Below are 23311 nucleotides of genomic sequence, written 5' to 3'. Positions count from 1 at the left end.
GATCTGCCTTCCTGATTTTATTCCCAAAGTAGATAACTTAACATTTATACACATTACCCTTCAAGTGTCATGCATTTTCCCACTCTCTTAACTTGTCAAAATTACAGTAAGACATCTCTGTCTCTTCTTCAGAGCTCACCCACCAAAAATGCCAGAGTTCATTACAGAAGATTTAATAACACAGCCTATTGCCTAACCGGCAAGTTTTGAACTGTTTGGAAAACAGTGACAAGATTAGACAGAGTCGGCATGGAACAATGAAATGGAAATCGTGTTTCACAAATCTATTGGAATTTTGAGAGAATGTATTGCCTAGATTTGACTGGAGGCATCGACTGAATGATTGCTGTTGCCTACAAACTTAAGAGATGCAGCATTTAATTCCATCATTTAAATTATTCATAAATATTGTGAATAGCTGGGTCCTAGCACAAATCCCTGAGGTACCCCACTTGGTTACTGGCTACCATTCAGAAAATGACCTGTTTGTTTCTATATTTTGTTTCCTGGCTGCCAGCCAGTTCTTTATCAATGTTGGTACACTACACCCAAGCTGATGTGCTTTATTTTACATTCTAATCCCTTATTTGGGATCTTATCAAATGCCTTCTCAAAGTGTAAATAAACCACATTCAGTCATTGTCTCCAGTCAACTCTAGGCAATACATTCTCTCAAAATTCCAGTAGATTTGTTAAACATGATTCCCATTTCATTGATCCATGCTGACTCTGTCTAATCTTGCCACTGTTTTCCAAACTGTTCAAAGCTTCCCAATTAGGCAAAAGGCTGTGTTATTAAATCTCTTGTAATGAATTCTGGCATTTTTCCTTCTCCCGATGCCCAGCTTAGTGGTCTATAGTGCCCTGTTATCTCTCTAACTCCTTTTGTGAATAGTGGAGTTGCATTTAGCTACCTTTCAATCCAGAGGAACTCTATCAGCATCTCTGCAATCTTGAAAGATGACCACAAATGCACCCAGTATTTTAGGGTCACTTCCTTAATTACTTTGGCATGTAGGTTGTTGGGCACTGGGGATTTGTTGGTCTTTAATCCCATCAGTTTGTCCAACATTTCCCTGCTGATGTTCATGTCCTTCGTGCCTTTAGTTCCTCTCCCTCACTTGATGATGTTACCCAATATTTTTGGGGTGTTATTTTTGTTCTCCTTGAAGACTGAACCAAAATATGTATTCAATTAATCTGCTTTCTCTTCGCCTCCCTTCATGTGTCCCTCTGTTACTGATTGAAGGAGATCTGCGTTTGTCTTCATTAATCTGTTTCTCTTCAAATACTATTAGAAGCTTTTAGCATCCATTTCTATATTCCCCACAATCTTCCTCTCAAACATATTTTTCCTGTCTTAATCAATGCTTTTGTCTTCCTTTGCTGAAATCTAAACTACTTCCAATCTTCAAGCCTGCGTTTTTTTTGGTTAATTAATTTGCATGCCTCTCCCTTGGATCTGATTCAATCTCTGTTTCTTTTGTTAGTCACGGCTGGGCCACCATCCCTAGTTTGTTTTTCTACCAGACAGGAATAAACAACTGTTGCAATTTGCCCATGCACTCTTTTTAATCATTTGCTGTTGCCTATCCACAGTCATCCCTTTAAATAACGCTTCCTAATTCACCAGAACCAGCTCACACCTTTTGCCACCTTAGTTTCCTCCTTTTAGATTCAGGACCCAAGTCTCAAAAGGAACTATGTCACTCTCTGTCTTCATTGAAGAATTGCATAGTATTATAATTACTGTTTGCCAACGGGCCTCTCAAAGCTGGAGTGTCAGTTATTTCTTTTCCATTACATAATACCCAATCTAGGAAGGACTGGCTGATTGTCTCGTTAGTCTCCCGGTACATTTGTACGAAAAACTATCTCTTATACGCTCCAGTCTTTCCTGCGAGATGGTATTGTTACTGATTTGATTTGCCCAATTTACATAAAGATTAAAGTCTCCAATAATTACAATTGTACCTTTTATTGCTTGTGGCTCAGATTTGCCATTTAATGCTTTCCAAAATTTTGCTATTACAGTTTTGGAGTGCATATAAAACCCCACTATTATTTTCTTCTCCTTGATGTTTCTTTATGAAATCTGTGTACAAATTCCACCTCCACTAGACCTAGTATCTTTCCTTACTATTTCTTTAAAGTCCTCTTTCAACCAGCAATGATACCTGAACCCTTTTCCTCTTTGGCTGTCTTTCATTAAATCTGAATACCCCTGGATATTCAGTTTCCATTCCTGGTTACACTGCAGCCGTATTTTCCGTAATCCCAACCATTTATTGTATCCATTTATACCTATTTGCACCAACCAATTAATCCACTTTATTGCGAATGCTCCATGCACAAAGATAAAGTCTGAAGTGTTGCTGTCCTGACATTTTTTTAGTCCTGTTCACATTATTTAGCATTGTGGCTAGAAGTCCTTGCCTTTAACTTCTCTTATTTCCCATTCTGTCCTTCATTTTTGCCTGTGATTCCCTCTCTATTGACTCCTGGTTTAGGTTCCCATCCTCTTGCCAGTTTAGTTTCTACCCTCTCCAAGCAAACAGGCAAATTCTCCCTGAGGACATCAGACCTGGTCCTGCTCAGGTGTAACCTGTTCAGTTTGGACTGGTCCCTCCTCAGAACCAATGCCTCAGGAATCTGAGGTCCTCCCCTTTGCACCATTTCTCCAGCCATGTGTGTTCGTCTGATATATCCTGCTATTTCTGCTCTGACTAGTTAGTAGCAATCTGACATGCAATGGCAGTTCACACTCCCCCCTGCAGGATATTCTGTCGACACCCTGGGACATAGCACCTGGAAGGAAACATCTATCTCTTCCCCGTACAATTGAATCCCTATTACTGTTGCATTCCCACACCTGTTCTTACTCCCCAGTGCAGCAGAGCAAACCATAGTGCAAAGAATTTGGCCTCTGCTACTTTCTTGAGGTACCATTCCCCTCAGCAGTATTGAAAGTGGGATATTCATTTTTCAGGGAAATGGTAGCAGGGGATTTCTGCACTGCCTGGTGGTCACCCTTTCTGCCTGTGGAGTCTTAGCCTGTATAAGGTAGTCATGATACTGTCAGCCTCGCAAGTGCTCCACAGTACCCTCTGCCTCTGATCCAGCTGTAAAATGCTGGCTTGCAGGAGCTGCAGCTGGAGACACTTCCTGACATGTTCTGGCCCCATGCACTGGAAATGTGCCCGCCACAGATCAGCAGGAGCACAGCACAGCCTTGAGCTCTCCTTCCATGACTTGCCCCTTTATATTAAAACATTGGGCTGCCATTACAATCAAATTGTTAAATGCTCTAGGGCCCTTCTTCTGTGGACCTCTACACTATTACCCTTTACAAACTATAAATCCAGAGTAGAGATTTTACTATCTGTAAGTGATAAAAAAAACACAAATAATCACTCTATGTTGCAAGGCAGGTGTAGCTTATCTACTGTAGTGGAGCAAGAATAAATTCCTTGAGGGAAAGTGGATGGAAAAGCAAAGCAAATGCGAACAAGCAAATAAACACCATCTTCCCCCTCACCTACCTCCCCATTGCCTAAACTCCAGAGGCTTGCACTTGATCTCAGCTGCACTTGTTTGCTTTTGATGTCACTGTGCTTGAGTATGAACCAGAAAAGTATAAAATCTAACCAAGTTAATCACAGTTCAGTTCATTGCAAGATTGTAAATATGGATGTTAAATATAGATTGGCAGGAAACTGTCTATAGTTAAAGGTATCCAAAATTTAACAGCTAAGTGGAAGCCTAAGAAGAAAATCAGACTCTGTCAAAAGATTGCTCAAGTAATTCATGTAATTCCTTCACAGCGTTTTGGAGTGCTGTAAATAAATGCTATGCTATTCTAATGTAGAGATATGTCCTTGATGGTGCAATAAATGCACTCACCAGTTTACAGTTAAATATAATGATTCAGACCTTTCAAATGTATCATCACTTTATAGAAGAGTATTGCCCTTGAGAATGTGATGGTGAGCCAACTTAACGAAACATTGCAGTCTAGCTGGTGTCAGTACATTCAGTTTGTTGTTCAGGACAGTGTTCTAGGTTTTCACCCCTCAGACTGTGGCCCCTGGTTCTGACTCCCGTGCAGTTAGGAGCAATTTTTTTTGCACCTATGCTGTCTAGTCCTGTTAAAGTTCTATAAGTTTCCGTAAGATACTTCCTGAATTCTTCTGAACTCCAGTGAGAATATTCCTAACCAAGTCAACCTCTCTCCCTAGCCATGAGTATTGCTGTCCCAGGAATCAGTCTGCAAACCTTTTTTGCAATCACTGTATATCAAGAATGTCCTTCCTCAGATAAGATCAAAACTGCACACGATATTCCAGGTGTGGTCTTATCAAGACCCTGTACAATTGCAGTGAGATATCCCTGCTCCATGTTCTCTCTGTGAAGGCCAATGTACTATCTGCCACCTTTGCCATTTGCTGCACCTGCATGTTTGCTGTTTGTAATAGGATATACAGCTCTTGCTACACATTCCCTTCTCTCAATTTATAGCAGTTCAGATAATAGTTGACCTTCCTGCTTTTGCTACCAAAGTGGATGACCTCACATTTATCCACGTGTTGCTACATCAGCCATGCATTTGCCCACTCCGTCAACTTATGTAGACTTTCAATGATTTCTTTAGATTTCTATAAAATCTACTTGAAGTAGACTGAAGTGGATTCATGTTAAAGATCCCTTGTCATTTTATCCAAGATGGGTTGGTTTGTTCCAATCTCCTAGGCCAATGTTATTTCTTGATCAATACCTACAAAAACAAAATTTGATTAACTGTCATTGCTCTTGATTTTATTGTTTATAAGATCTCTGTACAATGACTGTGTTGTTCTTCCTACAATCCTGATATGAGATAGACTTGAATTATTAAATGAAAAAGAAGCAAAACTGCCAATTTTCTTGCAAGTTTATTTAAGGTTTGCAAATTATGTTACCAATAATGCACATATCCAAATGCTGTATGAGAAAACCAGCTCAATGTGGAGAGAATCAAAATGCAATCTTGTGGTCCAACCACATTTTTTGTCTGCCAAACCCTGGGTTTCAATTTAACTTGGACTATTGATAAAATTATCTACCTTAGTAAAAGTTGATCAATTTGACTGAAATTCAATGCCAGAAAAGACTGCCTCAGTCACCAATTGTAGTTGTAGTAATATTAAATTCTTTTCTATTTTTGGATAAAATATATTTATTCCCTAAAATTGTAACTATAGTTTGGGCAATTTTTAATTAACTATCTGAATTTAAGATTTTGAAAGCATTGTCCTGAAGTTGATATTTCTCACTTTACCAAGATAGTGAATCATTACTCTATTCCGGAAGTGGAACCTTTTGGTGGTGTTCTAAATTATGCTGTTTTAGTGATTTAGTCTTAACGTCTATGTGCACGTGACCTCCAGTGATGAATTTATTGGGTCTTTCTCAACTGAAACATGTATGTGTGGTGTTGTATAATGTAGCTGATACACGTAGATGTATTTTAAAATGTGTTTCAAATCCTTTGATTAAGAAGGTTTTTAAAAAAAAATCAGCAAGATTTATTGTTGCTATTTATCAACTCTAATGGAAAATATAATGGACTTTGGTGCTGAGTCCGACTAATAGCTTCCCCACACTGATCATATGCACTACCACATGAAGAACAGTTACTTGGATGACTGACTGAATGGTTAATCTTGTTTTATATTCTGCCCTAAATTCAACGTCCTCATTGATTGTCATTATGTTTACGTTGACTGGATAGTGGCCACAGAATTAAATCTGAACTCAAATTTATTTTAAGAACAACATATTGCTGCTATTTTCTTTATGCTTTCATGGGACGTGGATGTCACTAACAGTGCCAGGATTTGTTGCATGTTCTTAATGGCTGTGGAACTGAGGGATTTACTTGGCCATTTCAGAGGGCAGTTAAGAGCCAACTATGTTTTGGACCTGGAATCATATGTAGGACAGCAGATATCCCTCCCTGAGAGACAGAAGTGAACAGTGTGGGTTTTTACAGTGATCAGCAATTGTTACAAATAATTTTATTCATTTGAATTTAAATTCTACCAGCCGCTGTAGTGGGATTCTAACTCCCATCGCTAGACCTTTAGCCTGGTCTTCTGGATTACTAGTCCAACGCCATTTGCACCACACCACCGTTTGCACCACACCACCGTCTCCCCTTTAACATATACTGCAGGTCTGTCACCATTTGGAAAGAGGAATTAGCAAATTGAGTTAAAGTACTTCTTCATTTAAAGCCTTGCTTAAGTTGAATCATCTTTAAAATCTTCAGCTCCTTGCTTGAAGCAGGAACAATTAATAAATTTTTAAAAATAATTTTGGCTTTCTTAAAGCAGTTGAACTTGTAGTTTGGTTTTCAGGAACGTGATGCCAAAATTCATTCTCTACACTGCTCTCTTTGTATTGTCAGTTCGTTTTGCATATGTTGAGAAACCAGGTCCCACTGGGCATTGTAAATGGCTACCTAGTGGAAAAATTCTGGATGTGACGCATGCACAACTTAATGCTCAGTAGGTTATATGCATCAGTTACTTGTATTATGAACAAAAGCATTGGGCTTCCTGTACCAGAACTGACCCTGCCTCTCCAAGGATAGCCATAACTTTTAGCTATCTAGAGCGGATGTTCTGGAGTCTGACTTGGATGAGGAAACCAAAGGCCATTTTTCCCAAGTTTGCTGAAGACACAAAACTAGGTGAAACTGTGAATTGTGAGAGGCATGCAAGGAGGCTACAAGGCAAACCAGACAAGTTGAGTGCATAGGCAAGCACATAGCAGTTGCAGTATAATATTGTTAAATTAGGAATTATAAACTTCAGTGTAATAAAAACAGAATGACAGAGCATTGTTTAAATGGTGCTATATTGGGAAGTGTGGATATTCAAAGAGATCTGGGTGACCTTGGACACCAGTCAATGAATGTAAATGGACCGGTGCATCAAACAGTTTGGAAGTCAAATGGTATATTGCAAGAGAATTTGAGTTCAAAAGTTGGGCGTATCTTAATGAGTTATGCAGCACCTTGATTAAACTACACCCTGAGTAATGCAGAGATAATGGGAACTGCAGATGCTGGAGAATCCAAGATAATAAAGTGTGAAGCTGGATGAACACAGCAGGCCAAGCAGCATCTCAGGAGCACAAAAGCTGATGTTTCGGGCCTAGACCCTTCATCAGAGAGCTCTCTGATGAAGGGTTTAGGCCCGAAACATCAGCTTTTGTGTTCCTGAGATGCTGCTTGGCCTGCTGTGTTCATCCAGCTTCACACTTTATTACCCTGAGTAATGCATGCAGTTTTTGGTCTCCTGACCTGAGATAGGATATACTTGTCATAGAGAGAATGTAGGGAATGTTCACTCTGCTGATGCTAGGGATGGCTGAACTGCTGTATGAGGAGAGATTGATTCAACTTGGCCTGAGTTCACTAGAGTACAGAAGGATGTGAGATGATCTGATTGAAAGGGACAAAAAGTTGACCAGGGCTGGACAGATTAGTTTCAGTGGGGATGTTTCCCTGGTTGGATCACAGTCCCAGAATACAGCGTTGGGCATTTAGGACTGAGAGGAGGAAACATATCTTCATTCAAACGGCAGTCAATCTCTGGAATTTGCAGTCACAGCAGGCTGTGGACGTTGAATTACTGAGTATATTCAAGAAAGAGATGATAATTTTTCAGTCTTGAAGGCATCAAGGGATATGGGAAGAAAGAAAGAAAGAAATTGGCATTGCGGTAGAGGATCAGACACGATGATATTGAATGGCCCACTCCTGCTTGCAATTTTGTTGTTTCTGTTTCCTTGTTTGACTCTTCTATTTTGGTTTGACCATACTTCTGTCAAGCACATTGTTGCCTAATAGCCCATTAAATGAAGAAGAACACAAAGTGAGTGCAGCTGGCTTTAAGAACTGCTGTCTTTGTTGAAAGAAAATTGCCTGCAGCCTCTTTCTTTCGCTCTGATGTCAGCTTTAGCCCACTGAATCCTTTTCTTTGCCATGATTAATTCCTAAGCGCAATAAAAATGACTGAACAATGTCCCATCTCTGGCATTTGGCATTATGTTTCTGAATCAGCCTGACTTGCTTTGACCTTCTCTATATTGGATCTGTGTTTTTTTTTTAAATTCATTCGGATGTGTGTCTCTGGCAAGGCCTGAATTTTCTGTCCATTTCTATTATCATTCAGAAGGTAGTCATGAGCCACTTTCATGATTGAAGCAGAATGGCTCCTTTGGCTTTTTTTAAAAAGAGAACAGTTGTGAACAAACTGTACTGCTGTCAGTCTGGAGTCAACTGTAAAACTAGATTGGATAAGGATGGCAGATTTCCTTCCCTAAAGGTCAGTGGTGAGCCAAATATATTTTTAGGAAAATCCAGCACTTCCACAGGCATGCTTACTGATAAGAACCATTTGTTCCAGATATATTTTGGTCATTACATTTAAATTTCTCAGCAATCATGTTGGGATTTGTACTTCTGTCTCCACATAATTAACCAAACCCTCTGAATATCTAGTTTAGCAACATCACCACTTTGTTACGCGACCCCATTATTTCAATTGCCATTGTAATTCAAAATTGTTGGGAAAAATTCCAAAATTTGGCCATTTTGTGCATAATTTGCCAACAGTTAATTTGTTTAAGAATCATAATCATTATTGTTTGCAAAAATAGAAATCGCTGGAAAAGGTAGGCAGGTCTAGCAGCATCTGTGGCGAGAAATGAGCATTAGTATTTCTGATCCAGTGACTGTTCCTCAGAAGTGATGGTAGTTATGAAAAAAATGGTCACTAGCTACCATCAGTTCTGAGGAAGAAGAGTCACTGGACCTGAAACATTAACTCTGATGTCTCTCCACAGTTGCTGCCAGGCCTGCTGAGCTTTTCTCACAATTTTTGTTTTTGTTTCTGATTTTCAGCATCCGCAGTTCTTTTGGTTTATACTTGTTATTGTTTAAAATATTACATTTTGATGTGGCAAGTTACTGATTTCAAAAATATGATTGCTTCCAAACATGAAGTTTTCACATACTGTGTGGCATTCAGTTTTCGCACTTAATTTTGTATTATATAAGACCCGAAATGTTTTGTTGGGTGTCTTGAAACATGAACGTGGAGGTTCGGATATTTCCAGAAAACAAAAGCCCAATTGGCTGGACTTTTGGTTTGGGTGACAGCACTGGTTCAGTTCCTGTACTGGTTAAGGTTAGTGTGAAGGTCCAACCTTCTCAAACTCCCCTAGCCTGAGGCGTGGTGGCCCTCAAGTTACACCACCATCAGTCATCATTTCTCTGCATTCCAAGAGCACCCTACAGTCCACAAGCAACTTTACCATGCCTCTATATCCAGAAACATTTAAGACAACATACTTTCTTTTATTCAGAGTGCTTGCCATTTTGTACTTGTGCTTTGTGTGAAAGTAGGTTTTCAAACAGGCAGAGACTTGTTCTGAACTTAAATTTCAGCTTGCTTTCCAAGTACTTAGAGTAGTAGATCTCTGGATAAACATCACTGGAAAGAGCTCCGGCAATAACCATGATCTCTCTAATAATACAGCCTATAACCGTATGATGCACTGGGAATTGCAAATCGAACTGAAATTAATATCATTGGCCAGAGGTATGAGCTAAGTCAGCAGATTTAGTTTGACTATATTGTTTCACTTAGGTTACAGTATGTTTCAAAACAGTGAAAGATTTCAGTTTTAAGCACTTGCCTAGTCGTAAAGCCCAAATAACTAACAAAAGTCTTAATGTGGACATTAGCATTCTCTGAACATGCTCACTAACTTCTGGTGTGTAATGCAACAATGAAAGTCAATAGACCTCATCTTCTTTTGAAGTTATGCTAACTTAAAAAGGAAAATGTAAACTTTTTTTAAAAACCATGATTACTTGAAACAAGCAATCAAGATAGTTGAATGATGTGTTCCCAATTGATAGGAGTACTGATCCGTCCCATGTTCAAGCCTTGCATATTCAAATGTTGCCAAGATTTACACTGAATAGGAAATTGGACCATATCTGAGCTAATTTGGCATCTGCCTCACCATTCAATAAAGGAGAGTTCTCTCAAACACGGGTAGTGTCTCTAACTCTGAGCCAGGAGACCTGGTTCAAGTACTGCCTGCTCCAGAGGTGTTTGTTAACTTTATATGAACAGATTGACAGGAAATGTGACCATTCAAGAAGACCAAATAATCTGATTGGCCCTTAACCTCCGCTTTCCCACCTGGTTCCAGTAGCCTCTACACTGTCCTGGATGTAAACGGTTTCTGAGCAAGCCAGCCTGGGTACTAGTTGGCTGTCTACAGCACTCTGCCTGCATTCAATTCACTGCATTGCAGCACAGGAACTTGTAAACAATGTAGCAAGAGAGCGAACAGAACACGAACAGAGTTCCAGTATTAGAACAGTACTTGCTCAAAACATATGCTGTCGCAGTTGTGGTTCAAAAGTTGTTGGGTGAACATCTAGACTTGATGCAAATTGTATGTTCATACGAAAGGTGCCCAAGTCTTCCTCTGAAAACTATGACAAAACCTTTATTTTTGTTAGAATACTGGCAATCTCAAAATCTCAACATCAAACAATGTAGGAGACAAACTCCGCTCTGTGAAAAGATTAATATTGTTGTGAACCTCGCTGCTGGATGATACTGGTTAAGTTAGATCCCAAAGGGACACCCACTTGATAGATGATAAGTTTGGTTTTTCTTGTTTGTGATTTGTGCAGGTCAGTCACTGAAATATTCAATCTACTTTAAATAAAAGAGCATAGAAATTTTTTACGTATGAAAGAAAGGCACAAACTATGTTTGGCCCTTTCAAACAAAGGTTTAGGAAGTATGATTAGTAAGGTTGCAGGTGACACCAAAATTGGAGGTGTAGTAGACAGCGAAGAAAGTTACCTCCGAGCACAACAGAATCTTGATTGAACGGGCAAATTGGCCGAGTAGTGACAGATGGAGTTTAACGTAGATGAATGTGAGCTGCTGTATTGTAAAGGCAAATCAGAGCAGGTCTTATACACGTAATGGTAAAGTCCTTGGGAGTGTTGATGAACAAAGAGACCTTGGAGTGTGATTCATAGTTCCTTGAAATTGGAGTTGTAGGTTGATGGGATAGTGAAGAAGGCATTTGGTATGCTTGCCTTTATTGGTCAGTGCATTGAGTATAGGAGTTGAGAGGCCTTGTTGTGGCTATATAGGACATTGGTTGGACCATTTTTGGAATACTGTGTGCAATTCTGGTCTCCCTGCTGTCAGAAGGATTTTGTGAGACTTGAAAGGGCTCGGAAAAGATTTCGAAGAATGTTGACTGGGTTGGAGGATTTGAGCTATAGAGAGAGGATGAATAGGCTGGGACTGTTTTCCCTAGAGCGACGGAGGCTGAGGGTGACCTTCTAGATGTTTTCAAAATCATGAGGGGCATGGATAGGGTAAATAGACAAAGCCTTTTCTCCATGGTCAGTGAGTCAAAAACGAGAGGGGAAAGGTTTAAAAGGGGCAACTTTTTCATGTGGAGGATGGTGTGTATAGAATAAACTACCAGAGGAAGTGGTGGAGACTAGTACCTTTTACAACATTTAAAAAGCATCTGGGTGGGTTTATGAATAGGAAGGGTTGAGAGGAATATGGGCTAAATGCTGACAAATGGCAGTAGATTAGTTTAGGACATCTGGTCTGCATGGACAATTTGGACCAAAGGGTCTGTTTCCATGCTGTGCATCTCAACAACTCTGATATGTAAAGAAGGAAACCAGAATGTGGCTTAATATAAGGATGTGAATCCCACCCATGAAAATCAGGGTGGGATTCACAAAGGTGAATCGATACCTTATTGCATACTGAATTGATTTGAAGAATCTTTATAAAAGGAGCTGAAACAGGTGATCTTGCGTGATGTCTATATGGAGTCATAATGTTATACAGCACAGAAACAGACCTTTTGGTCCAGTCAGTCCATGCCAACCATAATTCCAAATTAAACTAGACCCACCTGCCTGCCTTTGGCCCATTATCCCTTTAAACTTGTTTGTGTACTTATCTAAATATCTTTTAAATATTGTAACTACACCCACATCCACCACTTCCTCTATAAGTTCATTCCACACACGAGCTACTCTTGTGGTTTTTATTTTAAAAATCGCCTGCTTTGCCGTTTTTTAAAACATTTCTCCTCTCACCTTAGAAATACGCACCCTAGCCTTGAAATTCCCCACCCTTGGGAAAAGACATTCACCTCATTATTTTATAAATCTCTATAAGGTTGTGCCTCAACCTTCTGTAGGCTTGATGGTTCTGAACACCTGAGGTAGGTGTTGACACCTACGGACACGTTCTCAGAAAATTTGGTCAGTATGTTTGACCAACATAATAGCACTGTCTTCTTTTCAAAATGAGTGATATTTGTGTTTGTATGAATGTTGGACAGCAAAACAAGAAGAAAATGCAATGGGATTGGCAAAACAAGCAACGCAAACTTATAAAAGGATTGGAGGAATTTTCAATCACTCAGAAGATTAAGTTGTCTCATTGAAATGGGTGCTTGTTAAATTTCATGTCCAGGAGCAGCGTGACATACAGACCTCAGTTAGACATTGGGTAAACCTTTGGCATTTGGAGAACCAGGCTTCACTTGATCAGAACCTGTACTCAAATCTGTTTAATTAAATTTAATTTACAGGCTCTCTTAACATTTCAACAGTTTATATATTGAATAGTTTGTTTTGAGTTTACTAGAGCACTTTCAATAACTAATTCATTTTTTATTCTGTACAGTGTAATGATATAGCAATGCCGAGTATCTTAATTATATACACCAATGGTGTTTAATATTGCTACAATACCTTTTCCCCTGTTGCGATATCGAACACTATGCACCTTGCATCACTATAATTTGGGAATTGTTTCTTTTTAAGTATAGGTTCTTAGTAACAACTGTCATCTATTGTAGACTCCATACAGTGCAGATATTGGCCGTTTGGTCCTTCGAGTCTGCTTTGACCTTCTGAAAAGCATCCCACTCATAACCAGCGCCTTATCCCCATCTTCTCCATGGCTAATCCACCTGGATTGCACATCCCTTGACACTACGGGCAATTTAGCATGGCCAGTCCACCTAACCTGCACATCTTTGGACTGTGGGAGGAAATCAGAGCATCCAAAGGAAACCCACGTGCACTCATGGAGCATTTGCGAACTCCACACAGACACAGATTCCTTTGAAGGCTAGAATTGAACCCAGGTCCTTGGCGCTGTGAGGCAACATTGCTAACCACTGTGCTGCCTGTTGTGTTGTGCATAATATGTTGGTGGGTTGAAGGGTATGGTTGGTTAGGCTGCATTTCTATAGGTTGAGATTTAAAAGCAGGTGTTAATGAGTAAATAATCCATATTCGGAATGCAGGTTGAAAATCATGAATTATCATTTTTCAATGAAGACCTCAGCTTTTCAACTTGAAAAATGTATATTAATGCGATTGTATAACTATATAGACTGGCTATTTCATATTCTCATCCATTCCTGAATATACTTGTCAAGATAGTTCTGTAGTATATTTGCTTGCGGCTCATACCTCATAAGACCCAAGGATATTGTGACCTTTTTGGATTAACTGTAGGCAGAGTAAAGGTTCAGCTTTCAGACTGCACAGCCAAGAAGATTGATCACTTGATTAATCTATCAAATAACAATCAGCATTCTTTTCCTAGCTCATCTTGTTACCAACCTGTCTTGATCTTGAAATATCTGATTTTCAAGTTAATCAAGTCTGTTGGTTTCAACTCCTAAAAGGCAGCTGGGATTAGCGTTAATATTAAAGATCAGTTCTTTTTGCTGATTGGAGCTAAAGTATTGTCACATGGAATGAAGTACAACAGCAGGTGAATAAGTCATGCCTGCTGTTCATTAGACTCTCCCTTGCCTGTTTATTTCCTGGATGTACGAAATTGCAGAAGTAGGTAATAGCGACCTGTGTGAACTAATAAGCAATTGTACGTTTTCTTAAATCAAACGGATTGAGGGTTGAACATTAGAGTAGAAGATTGAAATTAATACCCAAGGAGGAAAAGAGAGATTTTATTGGAAGAAGCCAAAAAATAAACTAAATGGAATAATTTTGTTTTTTTCAATCAAGAAAAAGTCTCCCAAGGCCCAAACACGTATTTATTTGCAACAACTTGTAGTGAGATACAGCAAAATCTTGATGAGGTGAATGTTCAATTACACCCACAAAACTATGTTAAGTGGAGCTTCAGAATAGCTGAAAATGACCACTGTATAACCCTGCAAACACTCTATCTGAAAAAAATACATAAATTGAAACAGTGAGGGAGTAAATAGGGGGAAAAAAACTATTTATTTTCCCGCTTACACCTTACAATTCCTGGTCTACTGAAAGGCATTGACAAATGTTCAGACTTACCTGAGGAAAAACAGTAATCTTTTTCTGCTTGGTGCATTGTGTTTGGGTGAATGCAGTACTGTCTGCTGTGTATCAGAGATAATGGGAACTGCAGTTGCTGGAGAATCCAAGGTAATAAAATGTGCGGCTGGATGAACACAGCAGTCCCAGCAGCATCTCAGGAGCACAAAAGCTGACGTTTCGGGCCTAGACCCTTCATCAGAGAGGGGGATAGGGTGAGGGTTCTGGAATAAATAGGGAGAGAGGGGGAGGCGGAATGAAGATGGAGAGAAAAGAAGATAGGTGGAGAGAGAGTATAGGTAGGGAGGGGATAGGTCAGTCCAGGGAAGACGGACAGGCCAAGGAGGTGGGATGAGGTTAGTAGGTAGATGGGGGTACGGCTTGGGGTGGGAGGAAGGGATGGGTGAGAGGAAGAACAGGTTAGGGAGGCAGAGACAGGTTGGACTGGTTTTGGGATGCAGTGAGTGGAGGGGAAGAGCTGGGCTGGTTGTGTGGTGCAGTGGGGGGAGGGGACGAACTGGGCTGGTTTAGGGATGCGGTGGGGGAAGGGGAGATTTTGAAACTGGTGAAGTCCACATTGATACCATTAGGCTGCAGGGTTCCCAGGCGGAATATGAGTTGCTGTTCCTGCAACCTTCGGGTGGCATCATTGTGGCAGTGCAGGAGGCCCATGATGGACATGTCATCAAGAGAATGGGAGGGGGAGTGGAAACGGTTTGCGACTGGGAGGTGCAGTTGTTTGTTGCGAACTGAGCGGAGGTGTTCTGCAAAGCGGTCCCCAAGCCTCCGCTTTGGGGAAACCAAGCGAAGGCTTCGGGACCGCTTTGCAGAACACCTCCACTCAGTTCGCAACAAACAACTGCACCTCCCAGTCGCAAACCGTTTCCACTCCCCCTCCCATTCTTTAGATGACATGTCCATCGTGGGCCTCCTGCACTGCCACAATGATGCCACCCGAAGGTTGCAAGAACAGCAACTCATATTCCGCCTGGGAACCCTGCAGCCATATGGTATCAATGTGGACTTCACCAGTTTCAAAATCTCCCCTTCCCCCACCGCATCCCTAAACCAGCCCAGTTCGTCCCCTCCCCCCACTGCACCACACAACCAGCCCAGCTCTTCCCCTCCACTCACTGCATCCCAAAACCAGTCCAACCTGTCTCTGCCTCCCTAACCTGTTCTTCCTCTCACCCATCCCTTCCTCGCACCCCCATCTACCTACTAACCTCATCCCACCTCCTTGACCTGTCCGTCTTCCCTGGACTGACCTATCCCCTCCCCACCTATACTCTCTCCACCTATCTTCATCACTCTCCATCTTCGGTCCGCCTCCCCCTCTCTCCCTATTTATTCCAGAACCCTCACCCCATCCCCCTCTCTGATGAAGGGTCTAGGCCCAAAACGTCAGCTTTTGTGCTCCTGAGATGCTGCTTGGCCTGCTGTGTTCATCCAGCCTCACATTCTATTATCCTGTCTGCTGTGTAATAGTGTAGTCAAGCGAGTTTTTGGTATTTTTGAGCTGCTCAGTTGAAGAACATACTGCTTCGTGGTTGCCTCCTCTGTTATGCACAGCACAGCGTCATCCTCCCCAGTGCAAGATTCCGTAGTTGACTCTGCATAAATTAGGCTGATTAATTAATATGGTCACATGGAAAGCTTACACAAATTTGACTAATCTAGAGTTACCAGTTCAGAATATCAGCTTGTCACAGGCGGCGTTCTGTTGTATTTTCCCTTCTGCCCATGAGATTGGCTGACTGTTGTGATGTGATTGAAATTTTGTGTTGTCACAATTTCACTGCAGTTTATGGAACTTGAAAGGGCAAAGGCTAGGCCTAATGTTAAGCTGACATCATTCCTTGTGCAGCCAGCCAAATATTATTTAATGTATCAGAGATAATGGGAACTGCAGATGCTGGAGAATCCAAGATAATAAAGTGTGAAGCTGGATGAACACAGCAGGCCCAGCAGCATCTCAGGAGCACAAAAGCTGACATTTCGGGCCTAGACCCTTCATCAGAGAAGGGTTGATGAAGGGTCTAGGCCCAAAACGTCAGCTTTTGTGCTCCTGAGATGCTGCTTGGCCTGCTGTGTTCATCCAGCTTCACACTTTATTATCTAATATTTAATGTAGATTTTTTGCTGTTTCAATTTACGTATTTTCTGTTCTTACCAGACTAGTGAATCCAGTGGTTCAGGTTACAGATTGCAGAAAACCCATCTGGTTAACTAATATCCTTCAGGGAAACTAATCTGCCATCCTTGCCCAGTAAGGCCTACCTGTGATTCCAAACTCTCAAGGTTAACTTTTAACTGCCCTCTGAAATGCTTGAGCTAGAGCTGTTCAATTTAAGGCAGTTAGGGAAGGACAACAAGCATTAGCCTTGCCAGTGATGTCTGTATCCGATGAAAGAGAAAAACAAAGCTTTTTTTTGGAAAAAAGAAACATCATGGCATTCTGAACAAAAGTAAAAACTATGAGAATTACACTCTACCAGTAATTGTTTATTCCAGAGTGACAGTTTGGCAGTAATTTGGACTTTTCACACCATTAAAAGGGTGCTTGGACTAAAATTAGCAAGCTTTGACATTTTGTTGCAAGTGTAGTTCATACCTGCCGTGGAAGCACAGACATTTCGAGCTGCTTAACTATTTGGAATTGGTAAGGTGCTATTTTTGGTACTCAAAGAGCAGAGCAATATACCTCGATTGCGGCTTCTCTGTTTGACCACTTATTGACTTGTGCCTAAAGTTGCTGTGTGATCTACACACCATTAATGACAAGTGTCTTTGCCCCTCAGTTACTTTCACATGACTTTCTGGCCCACTGTAATTAGCTAATCAGCTGTTACGGGTTCAGGGCCTGTTTTGGAGTTGAACCTAGCTACCGCAGAAACTTTCCTGTAATATTCATTTGATGCAAGTTGGAAGACTTCGTTTGAAATGACATTTTAGTGAACAACCTGTTACTGATAGAGGTTCTATAACTGTGACAATTGGAACGATGAAGTATCTGTATATTTTCCATGGTGTATAAAAGAATTTACAACCCTACTCTTCTTGCGTGACCATTAAAAAATGTACACATTAAGGTCACTTCATCATTTTAAATCTTGCCATCTGTTTCAAATTACAACCTACACGAAATGTCAGACTAACCTGATCTCTCAACCAATTAAAGAGAGTTAAGCTGTAACTAAACGTGGTTTGCTTGTCTGAAATAGACATCCATTCATTTTTTTTTTAAAGCATTCAACCCATTATAGTCATTTCTTATGGTGATTGATTTGAACAAACCAACTCCATTTTGTTTCAGAATTGCAGGACGTGAAGACCATGTAATTTTGGATTTCGCACAAGCCAATTGTGTAATTTCGGAAGCAAACAAACAGAAGAAGGGAGATGGGTCACTCAATTTGAAATATTAACTGTTTTTCGCTTCAAGTCTAGGGATCCTTCTCCCGACCCTTCTCAGTACTGAAGAAATGTCACTGGACTCCTAATGTTAACTTTGTTTTTCTCTCTACAAATGCTGCCAGATCTGCTGAGTTTCTCCAGCAATTTCTGTTTCTGTTTGGTTCAGATTGCCAGCAACCTGAGCTCTTTGTTTTAGTTTGGTTCTGAAGCAGTTGTACATCGAGTAAAATCTCACCAATTTCATTTTGTTCAAAAACGAACAACCCAGAATAGAAAACCTTTTAAATCTGGAATATAAATATCTCCAAAATATCTCTGGGTATTCAGTAATCTGTTTCATGTCTACCGCTTTATTTTTCTTTATCTTACTTTTGTTCCTTGATCTTTACAGAACCATGAGCAGACTCACCCAACTGGAGAGATTAGATTTGGGAAGTAATGAATTCACAGAAGTGGTAAGTAGTTTCAGGAATAAAATAGTCAATAGTACCTATCTTGGTTATTTGTGAAGCAGGTAATTTGCTTTTTAAAAAAAGTTACAAAATGCCTCTAGGAAAACAGTTGTATTGTTTGTTCAGGTGTGAAAAGGGTTGCCTTAACAAAAAGCCCAATGCTTTAAATTATTTTGCAAAGCAGAAATTAAAAATGCAGTCTTACTCTGCAAAGGGTTTGCAGTCAGGATTTACAAAGTAGAGAAGACTGTCAGCAAGGTACAGGTCAAGTTAAAAGCAGTGGCAAGCTTTTTCAGTCAATTGAAAATCTTACTAGATTTCCATAAGATTATAAGAAATATTAGGCCAAAAGATTATAAGACCATAAGGTCATAAGACCATTTGCTCCACACCATCTCCCCAACCTCTAACCTGTTCTGTCATTCAATAGGAATATGGCTAATCTGAAATTCCTCACATTGCTCCTGCCCTTTCTCCATAAGCTGTGATTCCCCAACACATCAAGATTCTATCTCAGCCTTAAATATACATGGCACTTGGCCCCCAAAGCTGTCCATGGCAAGGAGTTCTAAAGATTCACAACCCTCTGAGAGAAGAACTTCCTCCTCATCTCCATCTTAAATTAGGGCCCCATTATTTTGAGATTATGCCCGCTCATCCTGACTGTTCCATGACTGGAAGCATTCTGTCAGCATTTACCCTGTCATGCCCCTTTGGAATGCTGTATGTTTCAATGAGATCACTGCTCATTCTTCTAAAGTCTGGTGAGTAGACTCCCAACCTGTTTAACCTTTGCTGTTCTATAGCAGGGAGCATATAGCTGTTGTAATAATTTGCTGTTCTTATACTCCAACTCCCTTGAAATGAAGGCCAGCGTTCCATTAGCCTTCCTGATTACCTGCTGCATCCTGACATATGTGCAGATTTGTATTCTTCCAAGATGATACTTCTGGTTTGAAACTTAGAACTAAGTTATATTAGTTTTTGTTAATACAATGTAACCGGTTTTATTTTAATTGCAGAAGAAATCTGTTTGACTTGTCATTTTTGATTTTCGACCAGAGATATTCTTTCTAAATTGGCCAACTTGATTGTAGCCTCTGCTAAAATGGTTTAGACAAATACATTGTCCCTTTTAGCAACACAGCAGTGTTTTGAGTTGATATGTGTTTTTCTTTAAATGTGTCTTGATTTTTTTTTCCCTATTAGCCTGAAGTATTAGAACAACTGACTGGACTAAAGGAGTTTTGGATGGATGGCAATAGACTTGCAATTCTCCCGGGGGTATGTGTCATGCTGTGGTGTTAATTGATGCTGAACTAATTTAACCACATAGTTAGAAAATGAATATTGTGTAAAATTAATTGGGTGAAATGAAATTGAAAACTCATTAACTCTTTGGTTCTTGACCACTAGTACTAGATTGACACTAAAGAATTTTCCCTTAAATATTCTGCTAATTCAGGTTCACAGTTAGTAATGTGAAAATGTGGCCTGGGGAATGGTGTGTTTTCAAAACACAAAAATTGAGTTTTGTCAAGAGTACTGGATCATGGACACGGCAGGCTCTGAAACGTGCAAGTTAGTGGCTTCTAAAACACCACTTGGAGGGTGGCGATGGGGTTGGGGGTGAAGACAGAGACGGAGACGGTTAGCAGCTCCTGAAAAGCACGAGAGAGGAAGAGCAGTGGCAGCAGTTTCTGAAACTGAGGATGGAAAATGATGGTGGAGGTAGCTTTGTTAATAAAAGAAGGTATCAGTGCAGTGGTAATTAGTGATAATAGATGCAATAGATTGTGAAGTGGCACCAGTTTGAATAGGAATAAGGGATAACAAGGGAACAAAGTCATAGGTGAGAGTCATCTACAGGTCCTGAGGCATTGCCTCACTGTAGGACAAGTTATCATTTGGGAAGTAGTGGAGGTGTGTTAGAAAGATATGATAATTTTCATTGACTTAATCTGCATACTGGTTGGACAAGTGGGATGGGATAGGGTAACGTGAAACTTACTTTGTACAGTACATCAAGAATTGTTTCTCCGAGCAGTATGTTGTAAAAACTACCTAGGAACAGGTTACTTTAGATTGTGTAATGTGTAATGATGCAAGATTAATAAGAGCTTTTGTTCGGAAAGATCCTCTAGGATAGTAATCACAATGTGATATTGTTTCAGATTGAGTTTGAGGGAGAACAACTCTAGTCTGAAACTAGTTCTTCAACTTAAATCAAGCCAGTGACAGAGAGGTGCAGAAGGAATTGTCTAAAGTGGTTAGGAAGTTGGAAATTGGACAAATGGCAAGGAATGTGATAGCACTTGAGAGGATGCAGAGGCGATAACAGGATGTTGCTTAAGCTGAAGAGTTTCAGTTACGAAGAGAGACTGGATAGATTTGCTTTCCTTGGAGCAGAGGAGATTGAGAGGGTCATAACTGAGATATATAAAATTATGAGGGGCACAGATAGGGGAAATGGGAAGAAACTTTTCCTCTTGATGGAGGAATCAATGACCAACGGACATAGATTTAAGGTAAGTAGCAGGAGATGTGAGGAAGAAGCTTTTCACCCAGAGGATGGTGGGAGTATGGAACTCACTGCTTGTAAAGTCTTAGAGGTAGAAATCCTCCTGACATTTAAGAAGCATTCAGATGTGCACTTGTGATACCAAGTCATACAAGGCTATGGGGGCGAAGTGCTAGAAAATGGAATTCAAATAATTCAGCATTTTTGACCGATACAGATGCATTGAGCAAAAGGGCCTTTTTCTGTGCTGTAGATCTCTGAGTATTGGGAAAAGCATGTGAGCCTGTAAGGGTCTAAGATGGTTGTATCTTTCAAAATGTATCTGTATAACCAATTATTTTCATGTTACAATATCTCAGTGCACCAATTTAACCAGGATAATTTGATTCTAAAAGGTTTTTTTTTGAGGTGGTCAAAATAATGATCATCTTGTGTTCCAACATGATCTCCTACAATTGCATGAGACCAGTAAGATTTCAGGAGGTTTAAATGCCACTGTTAATAAGTCTGAGGATAAATTTTATTTACAGAAAATCCAGATTCTGAGAAGGCATTTGAAGTGTTGTCCATTTGTTAGCTGTCACTTCTCGATGCACTCTTTTCATACTAGTGCCATGGGTATTGTGGCTGGTTTCAGATATATTAATGTAGCCAAAATAACTCATTTGATATGATATTGGAAATGGAAGGTTTGTAATAATTCCAAATAAGAGTGTATGCATCTTTCTCTTTCCTTAGAGGTTGTCGAGCATTCTTTACTTGTGGTTATTCTTTTAGGTTCCATAAGAATTCTATTTTAGTTAAGAGATGTCACTGATTTTCTATTTATGTAGGTCATGTATTTTGGATTCTTTTTGGAAGGCGAGTTCTTTTACATAAAAGTGACACAAAGAAGCACATTTTTACTATACATCTTCTTTACATACAATTGAATTAATATTGGGAAATTTGTGTTAGATGACTGGAGATTTTTTTGGGCCCATACCATTTAGGTTCACACATTAACTCAAAGTGGATAGAGGTGAGAATCTGAGATATGTTTCCTGAACAATTTCTGTGGTATTACACCTGAATCACTATTCTACCAAATGTATCAATTTATTGATGCAGCATCAACTGAATTTGAATAAAATGTGTACGTTAAAAAGTACTTTCCCTGACCATGGAGGAATCATGTGTTACAGTTGAAATGAAACCTACTGTACACTCTAGTAATTGAATTTGAGCTATAATTTTGGGTAGTACTCCTAATCCATACAGTGCTGTGCTGTGGTTGAACAACTTGAGCATCAGAGATCCAATAGTTTTTTGGCAAATATAGAATTTTTACTTGTTGTTCTACAGTTTTTTTTTGTCTTACCAGTTTTCTGCACTCCTTAAGAATATTGGGTCCTTCCAGTGACGACATTTCATGGGCACTGGGTGCCCTTCACTATATCCACACAAATGCACCATTCATGTGTGAGCCTGAGTGACTAACCGTTCCAAGTCGTTCAATTTGGAGGCACATACAGCTGGTTATGATCATATCTGATACTTGGAAATATGTAGTTCCAGCAAGATTTTTTCCTCTTCAACTCGCTTCCCTACAGGACATCGGGGACAGTTTTTGTCCGACAGCATTGTCCTCAGTGTGCTTTGCCTGCTCATCAGATGTCAGAAGCTGAGCCTTTTCTAGTGTGTTTGTGTCAGCTACTGTACCTTAGCAAAAAAAGGGCTCTTAATTGGTATTATCTTCATAATATAAATGTAACTGAATATCACATTTCTGCTGTATTTTTGTTTTCTTTTCAGTTTATTGGCAAATTAAAGCAGTTGACTTACTTGGATGTTTCCAAAAACAATGTGGAAATGATTGACGATGCCATATCAGGTTGTGAGAACCTCCAGGACTTGCTGCTGTCTAGCAATGTGCTCCAACAGCTCCCTGAAACAATCGGTTTGTTACTTTTAAGTGTGTAATGTATCCATGAATGTTTGAACAGGAAGTATTTTCTGTTTAAAAGTATTGTTTTTGTAATACTGTATTATACTTGTGTACAAACATAACTGGAATATTTCCATGTCTGACATTTTTAAATAGTATTTAAATCAACTAGGAAATATTTGAAACAACAATTTGAAAAATGAGAACCATTTGAAATGCGAATATAAATTTAGTCCAAGATTTCCAACATCTCTGTACTCTTTTAATGCATAATTAACATTTATATTAGTTTAGAAAACTGATAATGCCAGAGCTGCAGGGCAGTGTTAAACTATTAATTTTATAATTTTTGTGACAATTTCCTAAATTTAATGTCAATTGCTTCGCAAATTTCTTTTAGAATGTTAATGCCACAGAATTTGACATGTAACATTTTCTCTGCTCAAGACAATAGCTGATTCTTTCGCAAAACTCATTGAATAAATTAGAATAAGGCCATCATTGTAAAACATTTTGGATCAACCAATGGTATT

At 39.7% G+C, this 23311-nt stretch overlaps 1 protein-coding gene across 2 annotated transcripts in view; it reads left to right on the top strand.

The window, feature by feature from the left end:
* erbin (erbb2 interacting protein) overlaps positions 1 to 23311 on the top strand; it is a 248627-nt gene that overhangs the window by 163271 nt on the left and 62045 nt on the right. For both annotated transcript variants that reach the window (XM_048525424.2, XM_048525430.2), the window contains exons 7-9: positions 18270 to 18333; positions 19540 to 19614; positions 22646 to 22790. In XM_048525424.2, the coding sequence (XP_048381381.1) occupies positions 18270 to 18333; positions 19540 to 19614; positions 22646 to 22790 (284 nt within the window). The remainder of the gene's footprint in view (positions 1 to 18269; positions 18334 to 19539; positions 19615 to 22645; positions 22791 to 23311) is intronic.

This window comes from Stegostoma tigrinum, chromosome 3 (assembly GCF_030684315.1).
Source record: "Stegostoma tigrinum isolate sSteTig4 chromosome 3, sSteTig4.hap1, whole genome shotgun sequence".
NCBI classification, from domain to species: Eukaryota; Metazoa; Chordata; class Chondrichthyes; order Orectolobiformes; family Stegostomatidae; genus Stegostoma; species Stegostoma tigrinum.
This window is presented reverse-complemented; position numbering and strand designations above follow the sequence as displayed.